This window comes from Sorex fumeus, unplaced genomic scaffold, assembly GCF_029834395.1.
Source record: "Sorex fumeus unplaced genomic scaffold, SorFum_2.1 ptg000078l, whole genome shotgun sequence".
NCBI classification, from domain to species: Eukaryota; Metazoa; Chordata; class Mammalia; order Eulipotyphla; family Soricidae; genus Sorex; species Sorex fumeus.
The window spans coordinates 2,678,065-2,704,664 of NW_026606135.1; the positions used below are offsets into that span (position 1 = coordinate 2,678,065).

The following is a 26,600-nucleotide window of genomic DNA, read 5'->3' on the forward strand; positions in this document are numbered from 1 at the left end:
TATTTAGCAGGTAGACAACTGGGTTCAATCCCCAGCACCCTAACAGTCCCCTAGACTGCCACAAGTGATCCGAATAAATCCAGGAATAAGCTCTATGAGCCTCCAGGTATGGCCCAAACAACAAATTATTTAAAAACACAACGATCCCAATGACCTTAGTGATGCAAAGAGACATTATTCCAGGCAATCCCAAGTCAGTGTTCTATTCTATGGTGATACATTTAAATTTCCTGACCTGCAAAAGTCAATCATTTACTAATACCAATTTGAACACTGCTAATAACACATACAATCTTATTCCATATTCACCATTCCAAGTTAGTATCAGCCCCATTTTGGGGGTGGGAGATGTGGGAGCATGTGTGGTGGTAGTGGTATCACACTGCTCTCAGGGTGTGCTCTGGGATCACTCCCAGTGCATTCAGACCTTACGAGGTGCCAGGGACCAAACCCAGGTCTGACACATGCAAGGCACCTGCCTTATCTGTGGTATCATCTCTCTGGCCCCATAGCCCCATTTTCTAAGTGAATAAGCAATGAATTTTAGTTCAGGAGTTTGTTCTAATGTTATTAGTTTTAGAAAATTTACATATGTGCCTTAGGTTTTCCTGTCTGGGGGCCTGGGGGAATCACCAGGAGAGTAACTACCAGGAGAGGCTCTCAATCTAATTTTGAGGGTCACACCTAGCAGCACTAAGCTACTCCCAGTATAGCGCTGGGGGACCATGCCGTGCTGGACAGCAAACCTAGGAAATGTGGGAACATTTCCCCAGCCCCGTGAGCCATCCCTCCAATCTAGTTCTATGATTAGATTTAAGTCAGGAAGTTTAAAGGCTGACAACTAGGAAGAAAAATACTAAATAAACTCAAATGCAAAGAAATCTTGGGTCATAATCAGAGGGGCAAAAAAAACTAAAGTAACTCAAACTAAAGTTACTATGCCTTTGGCATAGTAACTACACAACCCCCAAACCACCATCCATTCATTTGTAATGAACCTAAGCTGCTGGTAATTGACATTATATTCAGATGAGTGTAAGTGTATAATGTGCAAAAACTGATTATATTTTTTTCTATGTTGAAAGTGGAAAGTTCATTTAAATAACACATCGTTTCCCATTAGCTTTTATCAAATTCATGAGACTTCTTCCTCTAAAAGAGTTCAATAGATTTATGTTAAAGACAACATGTGTATTGAAAGTAGCAATTTTATTTGAGTTAAAATTATTTACAAAAACCCAAAGACATACTTCATGAAACTCGTACAAACTATTTTTTTTTCCTGCCGTTGGCTTTTGCTCCAAAGATCACAGCTGAGAAATACTGTATAAAATAAAAATAGGATTGGATTCAGAAAAGTACTCTACGGTTCTAATTTTCCAATTGGTAGTATTTACATAATTATTTACAATGAAAAAAAGGTTACTTTAAAACTTTAGTTAATTTGCAAGTCAGCCTCAAGTACCCTAAAACGCAGAGTTCTCTGAGGGAAAAAACACACAAATGCACTGCAGTTGGTGAGGTGGTCTCTCCCCACCCCACCCCCCACCATAAGCTGCATCTCTTATCAGTGCTTGACAATTAGTCATTATTTAAAAACAAAACAAAAACTGTTAAACACTGAGGTAAATCAATTCTCAAATGATTACCAGTGTAACAGAAAAATGTAGTTCGCCCTGATTGTTCGCATCCCAAATGTCTGTGTTTACCATCTGCCACACGTCAGTTTTACGAAAGAAGAAAACAAAAAACAAAACACCTGCTCCATTTCCTAAACCCAATGATTAATAAATAGCAAAGTATTTTAAAACACAGTATCTCTAATTCAATTTTATGGATATTATTTACTGATATGATTTTAAATAGTTCGCTAAGCTAGTTTTATACTCAGGGCAAATACAATCTCAGTCTTTCCCCAGTTACACTGGCACACTATGCTCTCAAAAGTGGATGGGGAGAGGGGTAGGGGAATCAACAATTTGCCTGGAACCAGTTACTTCCTCATAGATTTCCCAACAATCTGCATTATCAAAAATAGGAAGACATAGAAGGCAGCCACTGCATTAAAAACATTACAGCTGGCACTGAACAAGAGCCCCGATTTGTCAGTTTATACAAGGAAATAACAAAGTCTAAGTGGGTAAAAATTAGACTTATAGCTATTTTCCCAATACACACCAAACTAATATTTTTATGGCTTCAAGTTTTACAAATCCAATGAAGGAACATGGTAAGATTACCTTAAAGGTACCTAAAAGTATTAATGAAAAACGTCTGGAAAGCCTATATTCAGGCCTGATTAATAAAAAAATGTTAAATGTATAACCAGTGGTTTGAAACAAAAACAAGAACAAAAAATTGCAATGCTGTGAAATAAAATGTGTTTTGTGGTCCATGACTGTTCTTCCAAACAACACACTGCTTTATGAACTAAGAATCTGACTTAAAAAAGGATCTTCTCTAAACCAGCAATTTAAGGCTTTGCGCTTATGCATGTGATCCTGTCACTCTATAGAAGAATATACACGTTTTATCTGGAAACATGAATTCTACATTGGTGTTTTAGCTTCCTTATATTTATTGTACTGAACATTAGAAAATATATCTAGAGTTGCCCCACAAAACTTAACTGTTTTTAAGAGCCTCCCTAGCATTAAGTGTAAACTACCCTGGGTTTCTCTATTTTGCGCTTTATGCTTTAACAGGGCACATCTTATATAACATCCCCTCCAATGGTTACTTGTTTTCTTGTGTCTACAGCTATGACTCATTATGGTATGATAATGAAGATGGTCATGGTCTCAACAGTGAAAATAATTGGACAACCCAAACCAAATCAAGAATAAAAAAATATACTATTAATCCCTTGTGTCTTTGGATTCCATCTAATTTTAAATAGACAGTAGTAGTTCAGGGAACAACAACAAAAAAATTTCACAAAATTATTAGAAGCTTTATTTACGATTGGAATCATTCAACAAAAAAGCAAAAGCAAATGAGCCTGAAAAAGGAACTAAGCTGTTGTCTAGAATGTCCTCAGAACATCCGATACCTCAGTAGCTAAGCTGCCTTTGCACCTGGCTGGCATGACAACAGTGGCTCAACATACACAGCAGTTGCACTAACAGCAGCACAAATTTTCCCCTTAAAACTTGCCCAGGATACAGCAAGTGAACAAGGGGAGAGTATAAACTCTGCCAAAGTTAAGTGTACTTAAATACTGCATGGAATTGTTAACAGCCTGAACCTTTTCCCTCATTTTTGATAGTTGCAGATTGATGTAGTAACTGTCATTAGCAAATGCAGAATGCATGACGAAGAAATCAGGTGGCCTTAAAAATCCAAACATGTACGATACTGATGAATGTTCTTGGTATATCTTCAAGGACTTCTTTCATGACTTTTCTTTGTCTAAGAATAGCTCCAGCAATACTGAGCACCTGAAGCAAAGGTAAAGCAGCTAGCAATGTTCCAAGTATTCAATCACTCTAGAGATCGATTTCTGGCCTGTGGTTCCAACAGCACACTGAAAGGAGAGGAGGTGAAATTAGTCAACATGCTGCACATTTTCTGAAGTTCCAAATAATCAAAACTTAACTACTTCAGCCTAAATGGAATACTTGACTCAATCAAACATGAGACTAAACTGGCTTTGATGATAAAACAATTGTTAAAAGAATCCCTTTTTGTTTCCAGTGAATATGGCCACAGTGTCTTTTCTCTTGCCTTAACATATGGCACTGTATTTAGAAGTAACAGAAAGTTCAACAGGAAGAAGTTACTTACAGTAAGATTCATGAAGCTCAAGAACTTTTTGAGCATCTCTGTCATTATTGAAAAGTCCCCTTCTGGCAGATACTCCCGTACAGTGGTCACATTGATCTGAGGAAACAAATCAAATATTGTTAAGGCAGCTGTCTTTAACACACATCCTTTCAAACCTTTGCAAGATCCTTAAACTTCGTTAATTTGTGCTTCTCTGCCTGTTCCTACCCCATCGCATCCTTAGAAAAGTAGAGTTGGCAAAGGTTACAAATATGTGCATATTTGTTACACACACAGACACACACACACACCCCCCAAGATGATGAAGCTCATTGTGGAGTATGTGTGAGTTGGGGGGGCATGAGTGGCCAAAAGAAGAGAATTCACAGACTTATGTAGATGAGGAATTAACAAGATCTTCCCAATGGTAATTTATTATCAGCTATAAGAAACAGATTGTCAGTAATGCCAGAAGAGATAATTAAGCTGTTTTTCTTCATTGACAGCAAGCAGTAGCCAAATCTGTTACAAGGAAACTGTATGACCTGTTTTCAGGACTTCCCAACTGGCGGCTGGAGAAACAGTACAGCATTTAAGGTGCTGGCCTACAAAGGCCCCAACCCGGGTTCGATCCCCAGCATCCCTAATGGTCCCCAAGCAACACCAGGAATAATTCCTGAATGCAAAGCCAGAATAACTCCTGAGCATCATCAGGTGTGACCCCAAAACTAAGAAATAAATACAGCCTCCTGCCCTACCCCAAGAACTTTCCGATTAAATAATTTTTAAAACGCTATAAGGGGTGGCGGTGGAGGGGGGAATTTGCTCCTGTATAACAAATCTTACACTTCAGAGGATTTACAAAGCATAGTGAAAGTAAACTGAGGTAGAGGACATAAGAGTAACAGTTAAGGAACTACTACGTTAAGGGAATATTGGATATAAGAATGCCTTGAACCATTTCTAGGAGACACACGAGAGTAGTGTTGAGAAGGTCTTACGATGAGATTGCTGGAAAACTGCTCAGGGGAAACAGAAAGGAAGCAAGAGCTATTTAGCAGATACACAAAGAACACAGGGGACACACGAAAGGTTCAGAAGAAAGAAAATCAAATTTTAAGTTTGGAGTCTTATAGTAGTAAACAAAGCCATCACTCACTGAATGATGGGTGTCCATTTTTAAGAGCGCTGTGATATGAATGCTGACAATATATAGCAGCAGTGTACAAGATTTTAGGAATGGAGAGTTGAGAGGAGGAAGGACAAAGATACCATTTACTCAATCAGATGCACAGCTGACAGTCAATGTAAGATCAGAATCTCCTGGGTCTTAACACAAAGCCCAGATGGTAAACATACAACCACCTGCTTTCTCATTTCTCTTATATGTACACATTGGGCAAATCAATTCCCTTTATGTTTATCAGCAAGCTTTTTGGGGGTAGTCATAATGAACCCCAAGACAACAATGCTAATCTGGTACTCTGAATTCAAAACATCCCCCACCACTTAAGAATCTTATTATCTAAACAGAGACAAGTGAAATGTAGACAAATATAAATGTTTAATATAGTAAAGGTGGGAGCTAGAGTGAGAGTACATTGGGTAAGGCACTTGCCTTGCATGTGGCTGACCCAAGTTAAATTCTCAGCACCGCATATGGGGTCCCTGAGCCCCATCAGAAATGATCCCTGAGCTTAGAGCCAGGAGTAAGCTTTGAGCACACTGCCACGTGTGACCACCCGCTCTGCCCCTTCTCCCCCCCCAAAAAAAACAAGAAGTTAAAGATAGCCAAGATAATAATGGTAATAACACAAGTCAATTAAAAAAAGAAACTAAAAAGTCTGACTAAACATAGGGCACATACACCTAAACCTTAAAATATTATTATGCCTATTGCCCTCAGCCGAGCCTCTACCTTCTCTCTCTTTTTTTTTTTTTTTGCTTTTTGGGTCTCACCCAGCAATGCTCGGGGGTTACTCCTGACTCTGCACTCAGGAATTAGTCCTGGCTATGGTTGGGGGACCATATAGAATGCTGGAAACTGAACTCAGGTCGGCCATGAGCAAGGCAAATGCCCTACCTACTGTACTATCGCTCCAGCCCTCCCTTCTTCTCTTTGAAGTTTCTCATTTGCCCTTAAAAAATCTCTGGATCTGGGCCAAAGAGATAGCTCAAAGCACTGAGCAAATGCTTTGAATTTGGGAGGCCCAGGCTCCATCACTGGTATCACATGTCCCCTGAACACCACGAAGAGGGACTCACCACCCCCTAGCAAAGGACCAGGAGTAGTGGCTGAGCATGCAAGGTATACCCACCACTGACCTCAATCCCCAATCTATAATCTATGGACTAATTTCTTTCTTTTTGGTTTCTGAACCACACCTGGTTGTGCTCAGGTCTTACTGACTCTGAGCTCAGTAATCACTCCTGGCGGTGCTTGGGGAACCAAATGGGACGCTGGGGATCAAACCCAGGTCAGCCGCATGCAAGATATATGCCCTACCCACTCCATTATTACTCTAGCTCCACAATTTCTGATTTCTAGAAAGCACAAAAGGCAATAAAGATGTCCTATGACACCTTCTGAGCAATTAACTATAAATGTTCTTGAATACTTAAATTTCAATTAATGATTCTTAATGATTACCCTAATATAAAATAAATACAATTCTCCTGGCCCATGAGCATTTCAAACAAAGTATATGAGACAATGTGAGTCTCCTCAATGGAGTACAGGCAGCAGGATCAGAGGGGATGAAAAAAATCCACCAGTGTTCCTCCCTATAAATGTTCTTTACAACAATCTGTATCTGAAGATTATTTATAGTGCAATACCTAACTATAGCCATCATAAGGCCATAAGGAAAGCTAATCTAGGGCAAGATTTTAGAGCAAGAGGGGAGCAAAACTTTGCTTTGTTTTTAGGTCAAATCCCAAAGCAGGCAGTGCTCAAGACTTACTTCCTACTCTGCACTCAGGGATTACTCCTGGCAGGGCTTGGAGCATCATATAGGGCACTAGGGATTGAATCTGTTCATTTGCATGCAAGGTAAGCACCCTACCCACCGTACTATCTTTCCGGTACCTTGGCAGCAAAATCTTAAAAACAAAAATGATCACAGTACTTGATGTTTCATCACTTAAGAACTTAATCCAATCTAGATTTTTCCATCTTTTTATAACTTTTCTTTTCCCCATCTTTATATTATGCTTATGTGCCAAACTGGTAAGTTCCCAGAAGTTGCTCCCAGGGATGCTGGGGGTGGCATAGGGGACCTTCTACCACTGGAGATCCAACCTGAGCCTCCCAGCATGCACACTGGTCTATTAAAACTTCATCTTATGTTAGATGAATACAGATTTTACATTATGCTTACTTCAACAAAAGCATGTGAACTGAGTAATCCATCAATCTAAAACTTTAACCCAATGTATCATTATGACAACAGAAGGTATGTTAAAAAGCTCAAATATTTTAAGGCTTTTATCTTTGGAGAGCAAATAGAGTAACAAATACATTAACTAAATAATGAAGCTGTCAAGATTTCAATGTCAGAGTAACGAACAATGAACTTACTGGACTCTCCTGGCAAAGGCACCCAAGAAGCAGCGCTGTATATGAGGCCACAATGCAATCTTCCATGTGTTTGCCAGCATGCTGAAGGGCTGACAAGGGGAAAAAAAACCCGCAAGTCTGATTAATGAAGACATTACCACTGATGTTTTTCGTGCTCTGTTCACCACCTGCTCTCATCAGTTTGAGAATCACTAATATAATTATGAAAACCAACCTCAGTTTATAAAGCTATAAAGTAAGGCTATTTATAAAATTGAACTCCAATTTTAAAAACTGCAAAAATCTTTAGGTTTGTTATTGTTTCGGCCAGTGTTTCCCAAGCATTTCTGACTGATCCCCCATTCTCACGGCACGGGGCCCCATGCAGATTTTCATGTATGATTCCCTTGGGATATCCTGGAGGAATCCACATGGCCCCTGGTTTGTACATTTCTCTTCAGGGCTAAGAGACTTCAGTAGGGAGACCTTACCCCCACCTGCGGCCGCCTCACTGCTGCAAAGCCAGAGTAATCCTACAAGCACTGAAATATCAGAACTAGTCTTTGCTAAGTAATAAAATTAAGACAAACAAATAAAAGCATGTTTTGGAGGGGAAAATAACATCAAATCACTGTTTTCAATTTGAATACACCAGTTAAAACAAGTATACCTTTATTGAGGTCAAGTTCTTCATCATCCTCCTCCTTTTTTTGTTTCTCCTCTGTACCATCAGTCTTTTCAGTTGATACCCACTGTATCTCTCCACTTGTTTCCTGCCACTCTCCACTCTTATCATGCTGAGTGGTGGGAGCATCTTTGATCAACTCATCTGTTTTACTCTCTGCCAACTGTGCTGCTCGCTCTCGCTCAAGGAATAGCTGACAAAAATTATTTTTGAAGATCATTAATAAAAATCAGCAAGCAACATGCGTGCACTCAAATATATAGTACTATTTGCTTTTAAGATCTTAAGAAAAGCAGGCTGTCTGGTAAAAATTCTATCAATAAAAGACCTTGTTCTACAGCTAACTGAAGTTTAAAACAAAAGTATAAATGCTACTGGGATTCAATCTTGTAAACTGAATAAATCTACTCCTGATGAGAAGGAGCAGTTTGTGAAAGTAAAAACCTCAGGGCCAGAGAAAGTTCCAAGGGCTGGAAGACAAGCTTTGCATTAGAGCCCAGGGTTTAATCCTGGCACTTCACAGTCCTCAAAAGCACCACTAGGAGCACTCTTCAGGTGCTGAGAGGTGTGTGTTTGTGTGGTGTATGTGTGCATGTGTGGGTGGGGGTGCATGGTGAGGCACTGCCCCAGAAAAAGACAGAATAAAACCAGAAAGTTATATAGCACTTTTCTTTCATCTGAATAAGATAGGACATTTAAGCAAAAACACAAGCTTGGGGCCAAGAATATGGCTCAGTAGTAAAGCACATGCTCTGGGCTTAGTTCCTGGTACTGGTACAAAAACAACAAAAAAAATTAATCATGAGGTACTGGGGGTTACCTTTGGTGCCGTTTTCAGAAACACAAAGTGTCAGGAATCAAGTCCCGGGTGCAAAAGAATGCACTCCTGGTCCCTAAGCGATCCCCCCAGCCCCCTAGTATTTTTTTTTGTTTTTAAACTCCAATGGCAATCTCTAAAACATAAGCTAGGAGTGACCCCTGAGGACAACCTGGTATGGCACCTTCAAAAAACAAACAAACAAACAAAAAACCCAACAAATTTAATTCTAGCAAACAGGATAAATCAACTCCGAACAGTGTGTTATTAACGGGAAATCAGTTAGAAACATGACTTCTAAAAAAGAAATTTAGAGATGAATCACAGTAAGTAAAAAGCAGTCAGATTCTCAGGGTTGGCACACATGCCTTACACGTAGGAGGCCCACATACGATCCCAAGCTCTGCACGACTCTTGGGGTCCTAACTGAGACTAGTCCCCAAACCCTCCCAGTGTGGCCCAAAATCCAAGAGAGATAAGAAAAAAGTCTCAGAGAAAAGACCCAGAACTTAATTTCAACTGTTATTATGAACATTAGTAAAATTATCACTGGAAAAATATGACAAAAGCTCTAAATTACAGGCCAACACACAAACTTTCTTGCCTTTGTTTTCCTTGCACTAGTATAATGCTGGGTATACAGAAAGCATTTAACATACATACTGACATGATTTGGGGAAAAATTCAAAATTATTAAAAACTACCTTAAAAATATGCTGAGTATTTAGGAGAGTGTATATCTATATATGAAAAATTTAAGAAAATTTGTTTACACTTTATATAATAGAATATCATGAAACTGATTCAAGATGTGCAAAAGAGCTCGAGTGCATATTTTGCCATGTGGGAGACTGAGCTTGAATCCCCGACACCGCATGGTCCCCTGAGTACCACCAGAAGCATACAGCTAGAAATAGCTTCTGAGCACCTCTGGGTATGGCCCAAAACAAAAATACAGCTTCAAGGACCCTTAGGGTCACCAGAGATCCTTTTGCAGACCCTATGAAGTCAAAACTGTATCCGTAACACATTAAAGAGATCAACTGCTTCTCTCATGATTATGAAATGCCATCTCCCAAAAGCTGTAGCATGCGATAATGCCATTATTCTAATGGTTAACAGATTAAGCATCTGTGTTTCACAATTTTGTTAAGATTTCAAATTCAGTAAATATTAAATGGCATTAACAAAAATTCTTTGGAATCCCCAATTACTTTTTAAGAATGGGAGGACTGGAGACTAACAGTAGAGCAGGCAGGGGGTTCAACTTGCACGCAGCCCAACTGGGTTCAATTCCCAGCCCCCCATATGGTCCCCTGAGTACGGCCAGAGTGATCACTCAGTGCAGAGTCAGGAGTAAGCCCTGAGCACTGCTGGGTGTGGCCCCTAAACAAAAAATAATTGACTGGGGTGGCAGAGTAACAGTATATTTGGTAAGGCGCTTGCCTACCAAGTTCAATTCCTGGCACCCTGTTTGGTTCCCTAAAGCACACCAGGAGTAATTCCCGAGCACTGAGCCACAAAAACCCCTGAGTATAGCACGGTAGGGCCAAAAACCAACATTTTAAGTGTTTAGGGTCATGTGGTACCAGGAAGTATAGCCAGAACCTTCACCCATGACAAGGACACATAATCCCCAGACAACATCAATCATTTTTCAGTGTACAGAAGTTCCAAGATCAAAATGCTTGAAAGAGGGGCTGGAGCAATAGCACAGCGGGTAGGGCGTTTGCCTTGCACGCGGCCAACCCAGGTTCGATTCCCAGCATCCCATATGGTCCCCTGAGCACCGCCAGGGGTGATTCCTGAGCGCAGAGCCAGAAGTGACCCCTGTGCATTGCCGGGTGTGACCCAAAAAGAAAAAAAAAAAAAAACAAAATGCTTGAAAGAAAACATTTGAGTCCTAATTATAACTCATTCCTATCAAGTTATTGTAAGCTGCTCTGCTTGGGGTGGGGGGCAGCTGGGACCACATCCAGCAGTGCTCAGGGCTTATCCTGGTTCTGGGAACAGGGATCACGCCTAGCAATGCTCGGGGGACCTTATGCCAAAAATTCAACCAGAGCTGCCTATTCTGCAAGCACCTCAACCTCTGTATTACCTCTATGGCCCTGGACGCAGTTAAAGCATTGCTCGGCAGGGGGTTTATTATATAGTGTTTATTCCCCCCAAATGGGCTTGACTGCCCCAAAAGTCCCCACCCCACCACCAGAAGGGTAAATGTATATGGTCTGAAGGGAAATATAAAGAGATAGGAGACATGGGTTCTGTTTTGGTGGGTAGAAGAGCTGAGGACCATCCATTTTAAATACATTCAGACACAATTTTGAAGTCAGAAAATCAGTCCACACAAACTTTGAAAGATGATGGCCCAATATTTCAGTATACACAGAGCAATCAGTAAGTTAAAGCTTGAGAATCTGAAATGAACAGAGCAACCAGTTCTGTTCTGGAGATTGATTCTTATAATTAATATCTACTTGTGCTAATATGCCTCTGGTTTTACTAACAATACCTAAGGAAGATCACAGAGTCAAGCAGAGCAAAGGCCACACTATAAACCACTGAATTCTTTCTCAATGTGAGAATACAATAAGGCAGAGGAAGGTGAAGTTACAATCAAGAAAACAACCACTTTTAAGCTGACGAAGCTGTTGATGCTTACCTGCACTAAAGCCTGAACAGCATGAACTTGTCCAACTATCCTTAAACTGTCATCTCCTTCTCCACTGCATATGGAAGAATCAAAAGAACATGATGTTTCCATATTGACTAGACAGTGTCGATTACGAGCACTATACTCCACAAGATTTATCAGTAGACCTAAGCCCTGTAAAAATCAAAGCATTCCACAAGTGAGAATTAAACGTAAACGAATACAATATATATGATATTTATTTTCAGGCTTTGTAGCCAGACCCAGCTATTCTTAGGGCTTACTCCTGGCTCTGTGCTCAGAACGTATGTATGATGCCCGAGTTGGGAACTGAACTCATTCAATGCAAGTGTTTTATCTGCTGTCCTATCTAGACTCCTTTTTCACTTCTTCTTTCGAGGAGCCACTCAGGCTCTCTTTGGGAGAAACAACCATGGAATGCCTCCCTGCACCTAGCTCCAGCATGTAAATCAATGACAACCCTTTGAGCTCTCTCTCCGGCTCCTTCCTAAGGTTGAGATCAAGAACCGGGTGACTTTTCTACAATCTACACAATGACGTGAAACTAGTAAGATTATGGTCTTCCCAAGGAATCATTTCATTTTTAATCATCACTTCCAGTTCTAATTTATTTTCACATAGGATGTGTCACGGCTTTCTTTCATATAATAAGAGCAAGTTGATAAGAAATCTACAGAAACCAGAACTGGTTAAGCCCAAAATTAAGATGACATTCTCATCACTTTTAATAGATTCAAATACCCATTTCTGAAAGTGACTTCAACTCACCAGCACTCGAATATCAAATCTCTGCTCCTGAGGTAGGTACTTGGGAACCTGAAGCACACAGTTCATTGCTGTGCCAATCAAGCCATCCTGTTCTCCTGTTTTGGTGCTGCCCCACTCTGAAACAATGAGAATTGTTTTGATTCTTCTTTATGATGTTGACAAGCATTAATCTGATTAGTGAAAGTCAAAACATTTATAGCAATTTTAAAAACACACACGTGTCTATTTCCAAGACAAGCTACTATACTGGTTCCAAAACTATCAAATACCAAGAGTGGTTTCATCTTTATACGAATAATTATGAAAAGGAAAACGACGAAACAAGGTTACCTTGATCTTACATGTATATAGAGTCAGTAGCTATTAAGTGTTACTTACCATTATCATTAGTTAAGTTGAGCAACACTCCAATAATGGCCCTCATGCAGTCTTCAACTGCTTTGCCCACATGGTTAGTTACATTCTGGTGAGGCAGAGACTTACTATCAAGTAAGCATATACTATTCTCAGCACGGTTATACTGCTGAATCAATTCTTCACAATGTTGTAATGCTCTTAAGGAAGACGAAACAAATAATTACACTACAGAAAAATAGTTGTTCTAATAATTTCTACCTATTAGAACAATAATGTAATTTTAAATCTGTAGCCACGTTACAAAAATATTTAAGTTCATAAGTTACATACTAATAATTCAATCATGTACACATGTATATGTGGTCTCATACTAAGTGCTAAATTTTGCTATATTAAAAAAAATTGGTAATTTACATTTTTCTAAATAGCTGAAGTTATTATTCTGGGGAATATAATTATTCTATTATTATTTGGGGTCACACCTGGCAGTGCTCAGGGATGACTCCTGGTTCTGTGCTCAGTGATCACTCCTGGCAGGATCTGGCAAACATATGGGACGCTGGGGATCAAATCCAGGTCAAACACATGCAAGGCAAGTGCCCTACCCACTGTAACAGTTCAGACCCCCCACAACCCTCTTGGAACTAGGTAACATTTTCAAAAGTTAATATTGCACACTTCTGAATTTCATTTACATGCTTTTCATTTAAAACGAAAACTCTTAGGGGACAGAACAGTAGTAGAGAAAACTATGTGAAAACTGAGGGGAACATAAAAGAGCAAAAGAAGACTAGTAATGTTTACAATTAAAAATAAGGACTAATATATTTAAGTTCTAGGTTTTATATAAACTCTTTAATATATTTAATGTATTACAAATACCCAAGAAATATTTGCCACTTAAAATATTTTCAAAACCGTTATTTTAAAATTACCAATAATTTAACAAATTTACTAATTCCTTTTATTATAACAACCTTCAGCTGGCAGACAAAATTATCTCCATTTAAATAACTTGTAGCAAGGACGTGCTGAAGATCATGGGGCTGAAGTTAATAAGCTGGGATCCACATTTAACAGTCATTCTGACTCATTACCGATTTGTTTTATATCAGCTTCTATTTATTTTTGTTTGCTCAGTAGCAACTGGGACCTGAGACCACTGCTGGTGATTCTCGGCCCAGGGGCACAGGAATCAAAGGCTACATTCCTGGCGGAACGGAACTCAAAGGGGTCCTTGCAGTCCTGGGGATCAAACCTGAACCGTGATGCACACTTCCATCCTTTTGAACTCCTTAGTTCTCAGAATCGCACTGCTACTGATTCACAGAACTAAAGGCGAATATTTTATGGAGGAAGTGATTAGAGCATTTCCTTTATGGTGAACCCAAATGTTTTATATAATGTATTACTTCAGAAAAACTTACTTAGCTGATGAGACAATGAGTTGTGAATCTTTATATGCTATTAAATAGCTTTGATTTTCTGGATTATGCACTGTTACCTAAAAGAGAAAAATTTTTATCCCGATCATCCCTTTTCTCCTGAGAAATTTCTACACAACCACAGATATACAGGCATACAAAACCAACATTAACTGTTAATAAATTGTAAAGACATAATACTTTACTAATTGGGCCAGAGTTACCACACCATGCAGTGCTCAGGGTTTACTCCAGGCACCACATACAGTGTCGGAGATTGGACCTGGTCAGCTAGGTGCAAGAGAAGTGCCTTCACTCCCATACTTTCTCTCTCCCCTCCAACAAATTTTTATCGTTTTTCATAATCCCCACATTCAGTTACTCAACCCATGGTTTAGGAAACTAGGCTTTAAAAGAGAAGGATGAGGAAGACCGGCTGTTTTTATCTAAGCAGATGTTCCCAGACTTCTTTGTCCCACTTCAGAGGGGTTGGAGGGGAAATTATCTGACACTGGTGTAGCGTGACGTTGGAACATCATATGCATAAAGCCCTCTCATCAACAGTATTGTAAATCATGGTGCCTAAAATAATTTTTTTGGGAAAAACAGTAAAAATGGATTACATTTAACTACTGCTTTCCACAAATTTATGAACTAAAGCAAACTCCACCTTAAATAATAAATAGCGTTAACATTTGGTGATATATACAAATGACATACAAGGTTTTACTTAAAACAACATACATATTCTTTAAACACTAAGTTGCTCCTCCAGTAGGAACACGGTTCAACGGTAAAGTGCTTGGCTCGCACATGACCTGGGATCAAATTCAAGGCATTACAGGGGGAAAACTAAGTTGCTCATTTTTCTTGTGGTACAAAGAAGGCATTATAACTCTGATTTAGACTAACAGATGTGAAATTCAGGATATATTTGGCAGTCCCAAATACACAGTCATAAGAATAATTTCCCCAAATAGTTGCCCACACTCACACTTTCTAAAACTCGTAAACATCTCTCTGCTCCCCACAACGAGGCTACTAGTTTCTCTTCATCCTCATCTCTACTTAAATGATCCACGCATTCTTTTACTAGGAAAAAAGAAATAGTTATGTTAGTGTCTCATTCTCTCAATATTTAGCACCAAACTTCTGTGAAACGCTGTCTATAAATAAGCTATGGATATTCTGGAACATCTTTAAGATATTACTTCCTCTTTTCCTCCCCAGCAGTACAAGAGGATCAACCCAGGACCATAAGGCACTGTATGTGATCTACTACTGAGCCACATAACTGGCCCCCAGTAGTACTCACTCTACATTTAATTCTGTGAGACATTCATTTTTTGTTTTTGGGTTATACCAGTAGTGCTCAGGGCTTATTCATGGCAGGCTAGGGTGGCCAAAAGGGACACTGGGAATTGAACCCCATTGGCAGGATACAAGTCAAGTGCCCTGTGAGACACTGAAATGTATGAAACTATTTTATAATTACTTCATTTCCATAACTTTTCAGGTTCAAACTGTCAATGGCCTTTCTTATTAAAGGCAAGTATGTGCATTAAGCTACTGAAAGTCTAGATCTTTTCAAACTGATACAATTGTTTTTAAAGCATTTATATAATACTTAAACATTTTAATAATATACATCATACCTTTATCAACAATATGATCCAGACCACCTAGGAGCCGTAGTTCTTCTTTAAACCAGTCTCCTGCTCGTTTAGAAGTAAGGGATAGCAGTGTCTCCATAGCTAAATGCCCAGTCTACAAATCAAAAGCACCATTATGAACATGAGCATTTAGCAGTAATTCTGAGACAACAGTACCAAACATAGTTTTTCATTAGAAAAGTTCACTGCATGTTACCAAACCATTTTGCTGTTAGTATCATAAGTGCTTTCACAAATAAACTAAATTATCTCAGAATGGTATAACAAACTTTTTCAACCACCAGCTCATTCTCAGTGAAAACCCATTGTAAATAGTAGTTTATGATTTGGCTGTTCAATATATGCTTCTACAGTATTGAGAGGATAAATGGGGAAATTATGGAATCTAAATTATATGTATAGTTTAATTGTAAACCAATCTATTTAGGCTGCAAAAAAAAAAAAGGAGTAAAGGGGCTGGAGTGATAGCACAGCAGGTAGGGCATTTGCCTTGCATGTCGCCGACCCAGGTTCGATTCCCAGCATCCCATATGGTCCCTCGAGCACTAGCAGGAGGAATTCCTGAGTGCAGAGCCAGGAATAACTCCTGTGAATCACCGGGTGTGACACCGGCCCCCCGAAAAAAGAGTAAAGTATGGATGTGACAGAAGCCCAGAACCCTCAAAGGCATATCATCACTTAAATTTTTACCTGAGGCTAAGAAATGGTTATCTTATTATATTGGTTTGTAGTCTTCTGACAATACACTTGTATTAGGATTGTTCCACATATTATTATTATTAGTAAATTGTAGGGGCTAGAGCGATAGCACAGCGGTAGGGCATTTGCCTTGCGTGCAGCCAGCCCGTCCCAGCCAGATTTGATTCCTCTGCCCCTTCTCAGAGAGCTCAGCAAGCTACCGAGAGTATCTTGCCCGCACCGCAAAGCCTGGCAAGCTACCCGTGATGTATTCAATATGCCAAACACAGTAACAACAAGTCTCACGATGGAGACGTTACTGGGCCCCCTTGAGCAAATTGATGAGCAACGGGAGGACAGTGCTACAGTGCTAAACTGTATGTCTTCTTCTACCAATAAACAATGACAATTATACTTTTCCTATTTTCCTACAGTGTTTCCCTGCTTGTGTTTTTCTTATTCTGCATATTTTTCTATTTATTCTGAATAAATATACTGATTAATTTTAGAGCTTTAAATTTACCAGTCTTAAGAATCAGTAGCTTGTTACATTGTCACCACAACAAAATTATACACAATGATCCAAGATTACTACAAGAAAGCACTTAAGTGTAAGAATCTTGTACAACCAAACTCCAGTTTTTCTAGGTTTAGTTCTTTGTAAAAAAAACAGCCAGTCCCTGGCCAGAGATGATGTAGAGATTAGGGCCTGGCTTTGCATGCATCTGCGACCATGAACTTGGTCTGAATCGCCAAAACAAAGCCAGGATTTGCCTCTGAGCACCAGTGAGTTTGTGGCCATTCCCCTCAATAAAGCCAGGTCCCAATAAAGAGCAATCTAGTTCCTACTGCAATGAAGGAACCTCACCATAATAAAATACTTCAATTAATAAAGCTGAAATGATCTGGATTCCCCCCACAAAAGCTGCTTTCATTTGAAATAAGTTTATATAAAGTCTTTCTGGCCCACTTCGAACTGAATTTAAACTTGGTATTTGAAATGCAAAACAGACATTATCAGCAAAAATCTTAATGTTACAGAATGAGAAGAGAACTTTAAACCCTAAATAAAACAAAAGTTGGTTTACAAAGTGACAAGTACAGAACTAGAATAGATTACTATAAAAAACAGATTCAGCGGCCCAAGTGATAATTCAGTCGCTTGGGTGCTTGTCTTGCATGGAGCTGATCCAGGTTTGATCCCCAGCACCCATTAGAGTTCCCAAGCCCCAACAAGAGCAAGCCCTGAGTGCAGACTCAGGAGTAAGCCCTAAGTACTGCCCGGTATGGCCCCAAATCCCAAACTAAACAAAACCAAAACAGATTAAACTTTGCCCAGTTCTCATTTTAAGTTCCTCAAAGAGTGAGAGATTAAGCCCATGAGTCATAGCAGCAAAAATGAAGCCCTTTTTTGCTTAGAAAAAGAAAGGATAGTAATTGGATGTTGATATAAAAATACATTCAAGCTTTTATGCTATAGGGCAACTTTTATTATGTTTTTATTGGCATAAAAAGGATTTCTTAATTTAGGCTATGTTTTAGTTTAAATTGGCATTTTAAAAGTCTATTCAAAGCTTTGCTACTCCCTAACTACCAGGGATTTTGATGACATGAAAGATGTCTTCTTTAAGCTGATCTTATGCAGACACTTGGAAATTTCCTACAATAACCTATATGAGCTATTATATATTTGTCAACTGATTTTAAGGAAATTTGAGGCTATCAAATAGTTTTCACTCCATTGTTTTAAACACGTTTTGATTCTATCAAAATTATTTTAAGATGAAAATGAAAGTCTATTCAAAGTTTTTATTTGAAAACCGATCCTCAAAGATTTAAAGCACAGCCAAATCATTAACCAGACAAGATTCAGCAATTTGTTCTCCGTTACATGAATCATACATGAACACATTTTGTTATTAATAGGTTAGATTATCTGTCCACTGCACATCAGGAACAGCAGTGTATTTCAAGGAAGAAGTTAAGCAATCAATTGAAAAAACTAATACGCGGGGGCAAGGGGTAGTCACCGTGTAAAACAATGTCTACAGTTTAAGTTTTTACACAAATGCAACAGGGTTAGGGAGATGGTTCAAGTAGCGGAGCACATGCGATAGCCCTGTGTTGAATCCCTGGAATCAACCCCCCACCCCCACCGCCAAGGAACTCATGGGACAAAGCACCCCAGAGAAAGCCCCCACACTAGAAACTATGTTAAGTTCTATTAAATCTTTTTGGTCTTGGGACTACACCAAATCAAATCTCTAGCTTGGTGCTTGGGAGTTACTCCAAACAAACAGTGCATGGAGGACATCATGGATCAGTTTTGAGGATTCAGTCTTAGAGATCAAAACTGGGGCCCTCTCGTCTCAACAAGACCCCAAGTCGCCACCCATGAATGGCCTTTCTAGTTTAACGGCCATGATCCCAGAGACTCAGGAACAAATCTCGGAACCCAGCAGGTTTTGGCAGAAATCCCTCCAGATTTAAGTGTTAAATTTTCGGAATTTCAAAATCACGCCGCCACTACTGCAGCCATGCGACATCATATGTCATTCTTAACCAGCAATAGAAAACAAATTGTCTACAGTTGCCTTTTCGGCAGATCTGAGTGTTGGGGTAAAATCCCAAATAATAATATTGAATGTAATCAAAGAGAGTAATGTGGAAATCATCTGCCCCACAGGTAAGGGGAGAGTGTGGGATGGGGGTATACTGGGGTTTTTGGTGGTGGAGAATGGGCACTGGTGAAGGTACGAGTGTTTCATTGTATGACAGAGACTTAAACCCGGAAGCTTTGTAACTGCTCTCATGGTGATTCAATAAATAAAATTACAAAAAATGAAAAAACAAAACAAACAAACAAACAACAAAAAAAACAACTGGAGCCCTGGCATGCAAAGAATGTGCTTTAGCCCTTTAAGCTATCCTCCCCTGCTCCTCAACGGGTAAAATATACTTGGTTTTAATCCTGCAAGTAAATTTTAACCCACTTTTGGAGAGTTATTATACTGGTAATTATAGTCTACATAAACCCAATAAACCATGGGGCAAAAAAACTCAATGAACAAGCATATCATCATGTTATTTAATAGCAAATTCCTAGAAAGAATCTAAATCATGTTTGCTAGGGAGATAGTTCAAAAATCTAAAGCACATGGTTTGGATGCGAGAGACTTGGGTTGGATCCCCAGGAATGACCACAAGCACCAAGTCAGGAGTAGCTCCTGAGCAAAGTCCAATATGGCAAGGTACCGCATATGGTACCCTGAGTGCCTCCTAGGTACAAGCCATCCCTTGGCAGAGTGAGGAATAAGCCCGGAGCATCGTCAGATGTGACACAAAAATAAAAATAAACAGAAAGCCCAAAATCATGAGCTACATGGCAAATATGATTTAAAGCCACTTTTATTCAATTATGCAGGTGAGAACTAAAAGCTCTGCCAGCTTCGGTGCCTATGATCTCCACTGCAACAAAAGCAATTTCTAGTCGCATCAGGCAGGCCGGAATGTGTAAGCACTACGGCCAGTGGGTGCACCCTCCTGCAAGCACCTGGGAATCCGACTGCAAAAAGCATCATAATGGCATCTTCTATCAACCAAGAGTGTAAACCTCAGCGAGTATGAGGAGTGAGTGCAAACCATAGTGAGTTCCGCAGCCAAGTGTGTGAATGCCACAGCTGAAAATCCACAAGCACCACAGCCCCGCAGTCATCACACCACCATCATCAGTAACAACAAAAGAGGGTTGGGACAAAACAAAACCACTCACTTAAAGCATAAATGTATTCTTTTTATCATTAAAAAATAGTATATCAAAAAAGGATCATATGTAAAATGTTTAAAGTAAATAAAAAAGGAGAAAAAGTTTGTGGTGCCTTGGCTTAAACCCCAGGCCTTATAAAGCCAAAGCAAGTATTCTACCACTTAACCACAACCCTAGCCAAAAATTATGCTTCAAAGGCAATGTTGCTGGTAGAGGGATAGGTGTTGGAACATCGTATGACTGAAACCCAATCAAAACAGCTTTGTAATGCTGTCTCACGATGATTCAATTTAAAAAATAATATAAATAAAGGCAGTGTCAAATAATCAGAGTCTACATGTAGTATCTTTTTTTTTAAAGGTACAAGGCAGATTTAACAAGAAATGTGAATATAGATGAGCCAATTTAGGAATCTCAGACACAGCAATTGTAACTATAGGTACCTTAAAACTTGCTGAACTGGGCATTAAATGATTTGTCCAAAGTCACATAGACATTTTGACTAAAAATTTTCTGGGTCTTAAATTGGACGGCTCAATTAACTCAAGTGCCCAGGGGGAGCATGAGCTCTTTCCCACAATGTCCAGACAATTTGGAATGCCTCACTGATGCCAGGGGAGAAAGCAAACCAACCACTTTTTGATATAAGGGAAGGAACTCACCGTTATATTTTCTAGATCAAGATGTTTGTTGTGTACTGTTTCACAAAGCCTTCGAATTTTTTCTTTAATTTTATTCATGTCTTTTTCGTTCAGTAGCTTAGCTGAAGAAGCATCTTGTTCCAGTTCTAGAAGTCGGATCATTAGATCTAGGCTAGCTCTATCAAGATCCATGTTCAAACGATCTCTACTCAGTATGTACATGAGGGCAGCTGTACAAAGGGACAGATTCTTCAACAAATCAAAGAAAAATATTAAAGTTAGTGTAAGCAATTATCGACAATTTAGTAACATCATTTTGACATTTATCTACATATTAGAAATAGTGGAAAAAAAAGAAACAGTGAGCAAATTTTATTCATTAAAATCCCTCCTCTTAAAATATTCCAATGCAATAAATCAGTTTCTCAAACAAACACTGATACTTAAAATTTTCTTTCTATAGACCTTCTCTAATGGAAACTGGAAAAATGTGAGCCAATTATATTGCTTTTGGTCATTTTTGAGCGAATATAGAATTTACTCTGTGGGTACGTATATGTATACACACATGTGTATATATTAAAATACACTTTAGGGGCTGGAGCAATAGCACAGCGGGTAGGGCTTTTGCCTTGCACGTGGCCGACCCGGGGTTCGATTCCCAGCATCCCATATGGTCCCCCGAGTACCGCCAGGGCTAATTCCTGAGCGCAGAGCCAGGAGTAACCCCTGTGCATTGCCAGGTGTGACCCAAAAAGCAAAAAAATAAAAAAGAATACACTTTACTCTTTATGATATGGCAAACTTAAATGTCAGCTTAAGGTTTAAACAAACATTTCAAAACCTTTGACAGAAACAAAAAAATAGGTACGGATTTTTCCTACACGATAAAACTGAGTTCGTGTCTGAGACCGTCAATTTACATATTTGGAGTCACTCCCTTAAAATCAACTAATTAGAAAACTACATAGACACACACAGGTGAAGGCACATTTTTCTGTACGTGGCAACCTTGGGAGGCCCCCAGAGCACCAGTGGAGTGACCCATGTAATTCCTGGCACTTCAGGGCCCTCAAATGGAACCACCAGTCCAGTCACTCCACAGTTGCCCAAGCTCCACTGCGTATGGCCCGTAGGCCTGCTGACCAGTACGACCTCCATATTCCCCACAAAAAGTACTCCCAAAATCATTCAGGTAATTAGAACATACTGCTTATAATGTGTATTATAATCTGCAAATCTGTAAGTCCTGAATGCAGTCTACTCTAAGTAAACAAATATACAAAAAGCTGTATGTTGGGAAACGCAATCATTTGGGATAGTCTGTAATTACATTTATTTCACAGCACAGAAAATCAATCATCTAAGGCTTAAACTCCTCAAAGGCAAATACAGTTCTAAGTGATTAGATTCTTACAGCAAATGAGTGGAAACCAGATGTCACAGGAACAACTGTACCAAAGAAAACACATTAGTGGGCGGTGGCAGGAGAGAAACTGGTGGTGGGAAATGTGCGCTAGTGGAGGTGCTGGAACATTGTCTGAGTGAAACCCAACCTGATCAGCTTTGTAACTGTGTATCTCACAGTGATTTTAAAAAACAAAAACAAAAACAAAACCTACATTAGTGACTTGGTCCTGTGAGGACTCCATGAAAAATAAAGTTCATACTGTTCTCTCATTGTATTTTTTTGTTTTAGGTTTTGGGCCACACCCAGCAGTGTCAGGCATGGAAGTCAGGCCTACATGTACACAAAGCAGGAGTTCAGCTTTTTCAGCTATCTTGCTAACCCAAAGCAAATTCATTCTTAGCTCTTACATCTTCTTCCTAATGATTCTTTACATGCTACAATCTGGTAATTCTCTAGACACTCTATAACTCCTGGTAACAGAGTTATGCTTACTCAGAACAAAATTTATTACTTTCAATTTCCTAAGATTCCGTATTAGAATGTGTCGAGAACATACTCTCCTTTAACAAAATATAATAAAGTTCTATTAAGGTATCATTATATAAAATTAGTGATGACTTTTTTCCAATTTCAAAAACTTAACCTTTTTGAAATGCATTTCTTCTTTTCAGAAAAAGTCATTAAAGTCATAACGAAAATGAGAAATGTATTCCTTTTAGACATTTTTTGATGTCAGCTATAAATAGTAAATAAGCAAAATATTAAAAGAAACAATAAACTTTGGACTGCAATTCAATATTGGTTGTTTCCAAGCTATCAGTATCAAACAGAAAGTTTATTCTTAACACTTTCTACTTAGGGCCGGAGCAACAGTACAGTGGTTAGACGTCTGCCTTGCACAAGGCAGACCCGGCTTCAATCCCCAGCATCCCGTATCATCCCCCAAGCACCGCCAGTAGTAATCCTGAGTACAGAGCCAGGAGTAACCCCTAAGCTTTGCTGGGTGTGACCCAAAGAGAGAGAAAAAAATTTCCACTTAGAAGAAATTAGTTTTGACAGAATTAAATGTGAGCATGGTAATGTTGGCGATGATTGCTGAATGTTTGGGTTTTTTTTCCCCTTTGGACTAGCATTTTTGTTCCTAAATAGTGTTTTAAAAGTATAAACTAACAAGCAGAGAAATAAATCTCAAGTTCTGGCATTAAACTCTTCTGAGCAAAACTAACAGAACTGAAGGCTGGAGAGGTAATATAGCAAGCAGGACACTTGTCTTGAACTTGCCTATCCAGATTCAATCCCTAGCAGCCCGTATGGTTGAACACTGCCAGGAGTAATTGACTGATAACTGCAGAGCCAGGAGTAACCCCTGAGCATTGTGCCAGGTATGGCCCCAAAACAAAAACCAAGCCCCAAAACTAACTTAATTCATATTGGGAAATATATAAATATCCAAGAAGATACCTTCTAAAAAGCTAAATAGATTTAAATTCACAAACCAAAAAAAATTTAAGATACCTGATGATGCTGGGAATCATCCAGGGTTTTAAAGACCATCGCTACCATTCCATGTGCTCTCAGATGCATCCGAAAACTAGGCATGGCACATTTAGTAGCCAAGCTAATAACACTAGAAGAAAACAGATCAGATTAGAGGAAAATAAGCTAGTGCATTAATTTTTGTTTACCTATACCTATATACTCAGCTCCTGGGAGAGAACAAGACAGAGTCTCCTACCCTATGCCTGACTGTCTCCACCAGGGCCCAACAGCTGAAGACCACCGAGGCCCAGCCAAGGCCATGCTGGGAGCACTCTCCACACACTTGGATGAGCCTCACGCATAAAAGAACTGACAGAGGAACCCAGGTGTGTGGGACCCGGGGCTGAGATCTCCAAGCCTGCACAGTTTGGGACTGGACCTGCCAGTAACTAGACAGTTACACCCACCAACTGCCGTGTAACTCCAACAACGGCCAGGATCCAGAGATCATCACACTCAGCTCCTGGGAGAGAACAAGACAGAGTCTCCTACCCTATGCCTGACTGTCTCCACCAGGGCCCAACAGCTGAAGACCACCGAGGCCCAGCCAAGGCCATGCTGGGAGCACTCTGCACACACTTGGATGAGCCTCACACTTGGATGAGCTCCACACACTTGGATGAGCGCATTTGCGGCCGCGCGACATCTTATCATCTCATTCCTAATTTGGTCAAACTGGCAGGCTACCAAATGTAACATGCCCACACGGCAGAGTCTGGCAAACTCCCCGTGGTATACCCAATATGCCAAATACCAGTAACAATGATGGGTCTCATTCTCCTAACCCTGAAAAAGCCTTGAATATGGCACTTTAAAAAAAAAAATCTCAGGGCTAGGACGAAGAAGACGTTACTGGCACCTGCTCGAGGCAATCGACGAACAACAGGGTGGTCGTGATCGTGATCGTGATAATAAATATAAGCAAATGAAAATGGAGCGTGTCAAATGTCTTTAAGAAGTACAAAATTAAAATCGCGGGCAAAAGAAATTATGAACATTTATTTATGTGAGTCAGAGAGATAGCTCTACAGTTTGATGAGCACCTGTTGAGTCATCTCTAGAGTCCAAGGTTAGATCCCTGGCACAACATGATTCCCCTCCAACCTCCCCCCGAAGTACTGCAGAGAGCAGTGCCCAAGCACCATGTCAGAGTAGCCATAAACACCACCAAGAGTGGTCCAGTAAACAAACCAAAATCAAAACAAAAAAATTACTGATGTATATGGTATGCTACTAGGCCTACTATGGTATGTAAGTACAGCAGGTAGGGTGCTTGCCGTGACCCAAGTTCATTCCCCAGCACCCCATATGGTACCCTGAGCCTGCCAGGAGTGATGCTAGGCACTGACCACAACCATGTGTGGTCCCCAAACAAATACCCTCCCCCAACAGATAAACACACAGGTTAGGAGATAGGCAGTGTGGATCCGCGACCCCCCGCCCCCCACACACACCACTACTAGGGACATAGTCTAATGGTAGAGTAGACATATACCTTGCAGAGGTGAGCCCCTTGGGTTCAATCCCTGGCACTAAAATTTATATAAACACATGATCATCACCTTTAGTGTCTTCATTACAAAACTACTACTATTAAAAAATACTTTATTTAGAGCTTGGGGATATAGTTCAGCAGTAGAGTAAGTCCCTTGCGTGGGGAAGCCCTATATTTAATATTCAATTCTAGCACTACCAAAATATTTTTCATAATCATTCATCATCACCTTTCCAGAAGGCTTCTGACACATGAAAATCAGAAATATTTGATTGGGCAATTCAACCAAATCAAGACTGTCAACCCATTTGGCATATAAAACATGATCCAAATCAAAACATGCTTAAATTAATCTAATTTATCATCACAAGACTAAACATTTTGGGCTAAAAGAGAACATAAAATATTCTTTAAAGACTTTTTTTGGTGGGCCACACCCAGCAATGCTCAGAGATTACTCCTGGCAGTGCTCAACGGGACCATATGGGAAGCCAGGGATCAAACCTAGGTCAACCGCATGCAAGGCAAACTCCCCATCTACTGGATTAAGGCTTCAGCTCCTGGTTAACACTTTTTTAAAGCATGTAAAAAAAACGAAAACCTGCATTATTCTAAAATATTTTGCTCATCCATTATCCTTTATCTATACAGAATAATATTCCTTAAAAGAAATTACATTTTGGATCCAGTAAGATAGCACAAAAGCTGGAGCACACACACACTCATCAGGGAGACCTGAGCTCAATCCCTGCCCTGGCATGGTCCCCTAACAATTCCGGAAGTGACCCAAGAGCACTGCTTGTATGGCTTGAGAACAATAAAAAGAAATAAAACAAATCACATTTTAACTTATTACTGACTAAAACAATACCATAAAAAAAATTGGGCTCCCCAGGTGGAAAATTTTAACATGATCTATAGTATAAACACAAATATCAAATAAAGGCTTAGGATCTTACCTAAGGCAACGTGTGTTTAGAGGCTGAGTGCTCTTTAAGCCACTTAACAAGTATTCAATGTCATCAGTGAACTCTTGATTTTCACCAAATTCCACCACGTCATTGAAGTGCTTCACATGCTGAACAACAGTATATAACTGCCAAGAAAAATTAAATCCACCTCTTTATAACTGTTAACTAGCATATTTAAAACTACATACTAGCTGTTCTTTAGAAAACATAAAATAATTCATTTTAGAGCAACCAAATGAAGTATCTGGGGACCATCTGTAGTGGTAGGGTAAAATAAAGTTACGATTTTAAATTATGATTATCACTGTACTGATAGTTGTTCAAGGCATTTAAAAAGTTAAACGTTACACACAAAAATCTATCCACATGCAATA

General features: G+C 39.6%; 1 protein-coding gene across 3 annotated transcripts in view; it reads right to left on the minus strand.

Moving 5' to 3' along the window:
* Window positions 1-1,190: 1,190 nt before the first annotated feature.
* WAPL (WAPL cohesin release factor) overlaps window positions 1,191-26,600 on the minus strand; it is a 66,348-nt gene continuing 40,938 nt past the window's right edge. For all 3 annotated transcript variants that reach the window (XM_056130384.1, XM_056130383.1, XM_056130382.1), the window contains exons 7-19: window positions 26,215-26,351; window positions 23,737-23,848; window positions 20,832-21,059; window positions 15,708-15,819; window positions 15,047-15,144; window positions 14,056-14,132; window positions 12,650-12,825; window positions 12,272-12,387; window positions 11,492-11,656; window positions 7,995-8,202; window positions 7,346-7,434; window positions 3,787-3,882; window positions 1,191-3,526 (exon numbers count right to left, since the gene is read on the minus strand). In XM_056130384.1, the coding sequence (XP_055986359.1) occupies window positions 3,461-3,526; window positions 3,787-3,882; window positions 7,346-7,434; window positions 7,995-8,202; window positions 11,492-11,656; window positions 12,272-12,387; window positions 12,650-12,825; window positions 14,056-14,132; window positions 15,047-15,144; window positions 15,708-15,819; window positions 20,832-21,059; window positions 23,737-23,848; window positions 26,215-26,351 (1,680 nt within the window). In that variant the 3' untranslated portion in view covers window positions 1,191-3,460. The remainder of the gene's footprint in view (window positions 3,527-3,786; window positions 3,883-7,345; window positions 7,435-7,994; window positions 8,203-11,491; window positions 11,657-12,271; window positions 12,388-12,649; window positions 12,826-14,055; window positions 14,133-15,046; window positions 15,145-15,707; window positions 15,820-20,831; window positions 21,060-23,736; window positions 23,849-26,214; window positions 26,352-26,600) is intronic.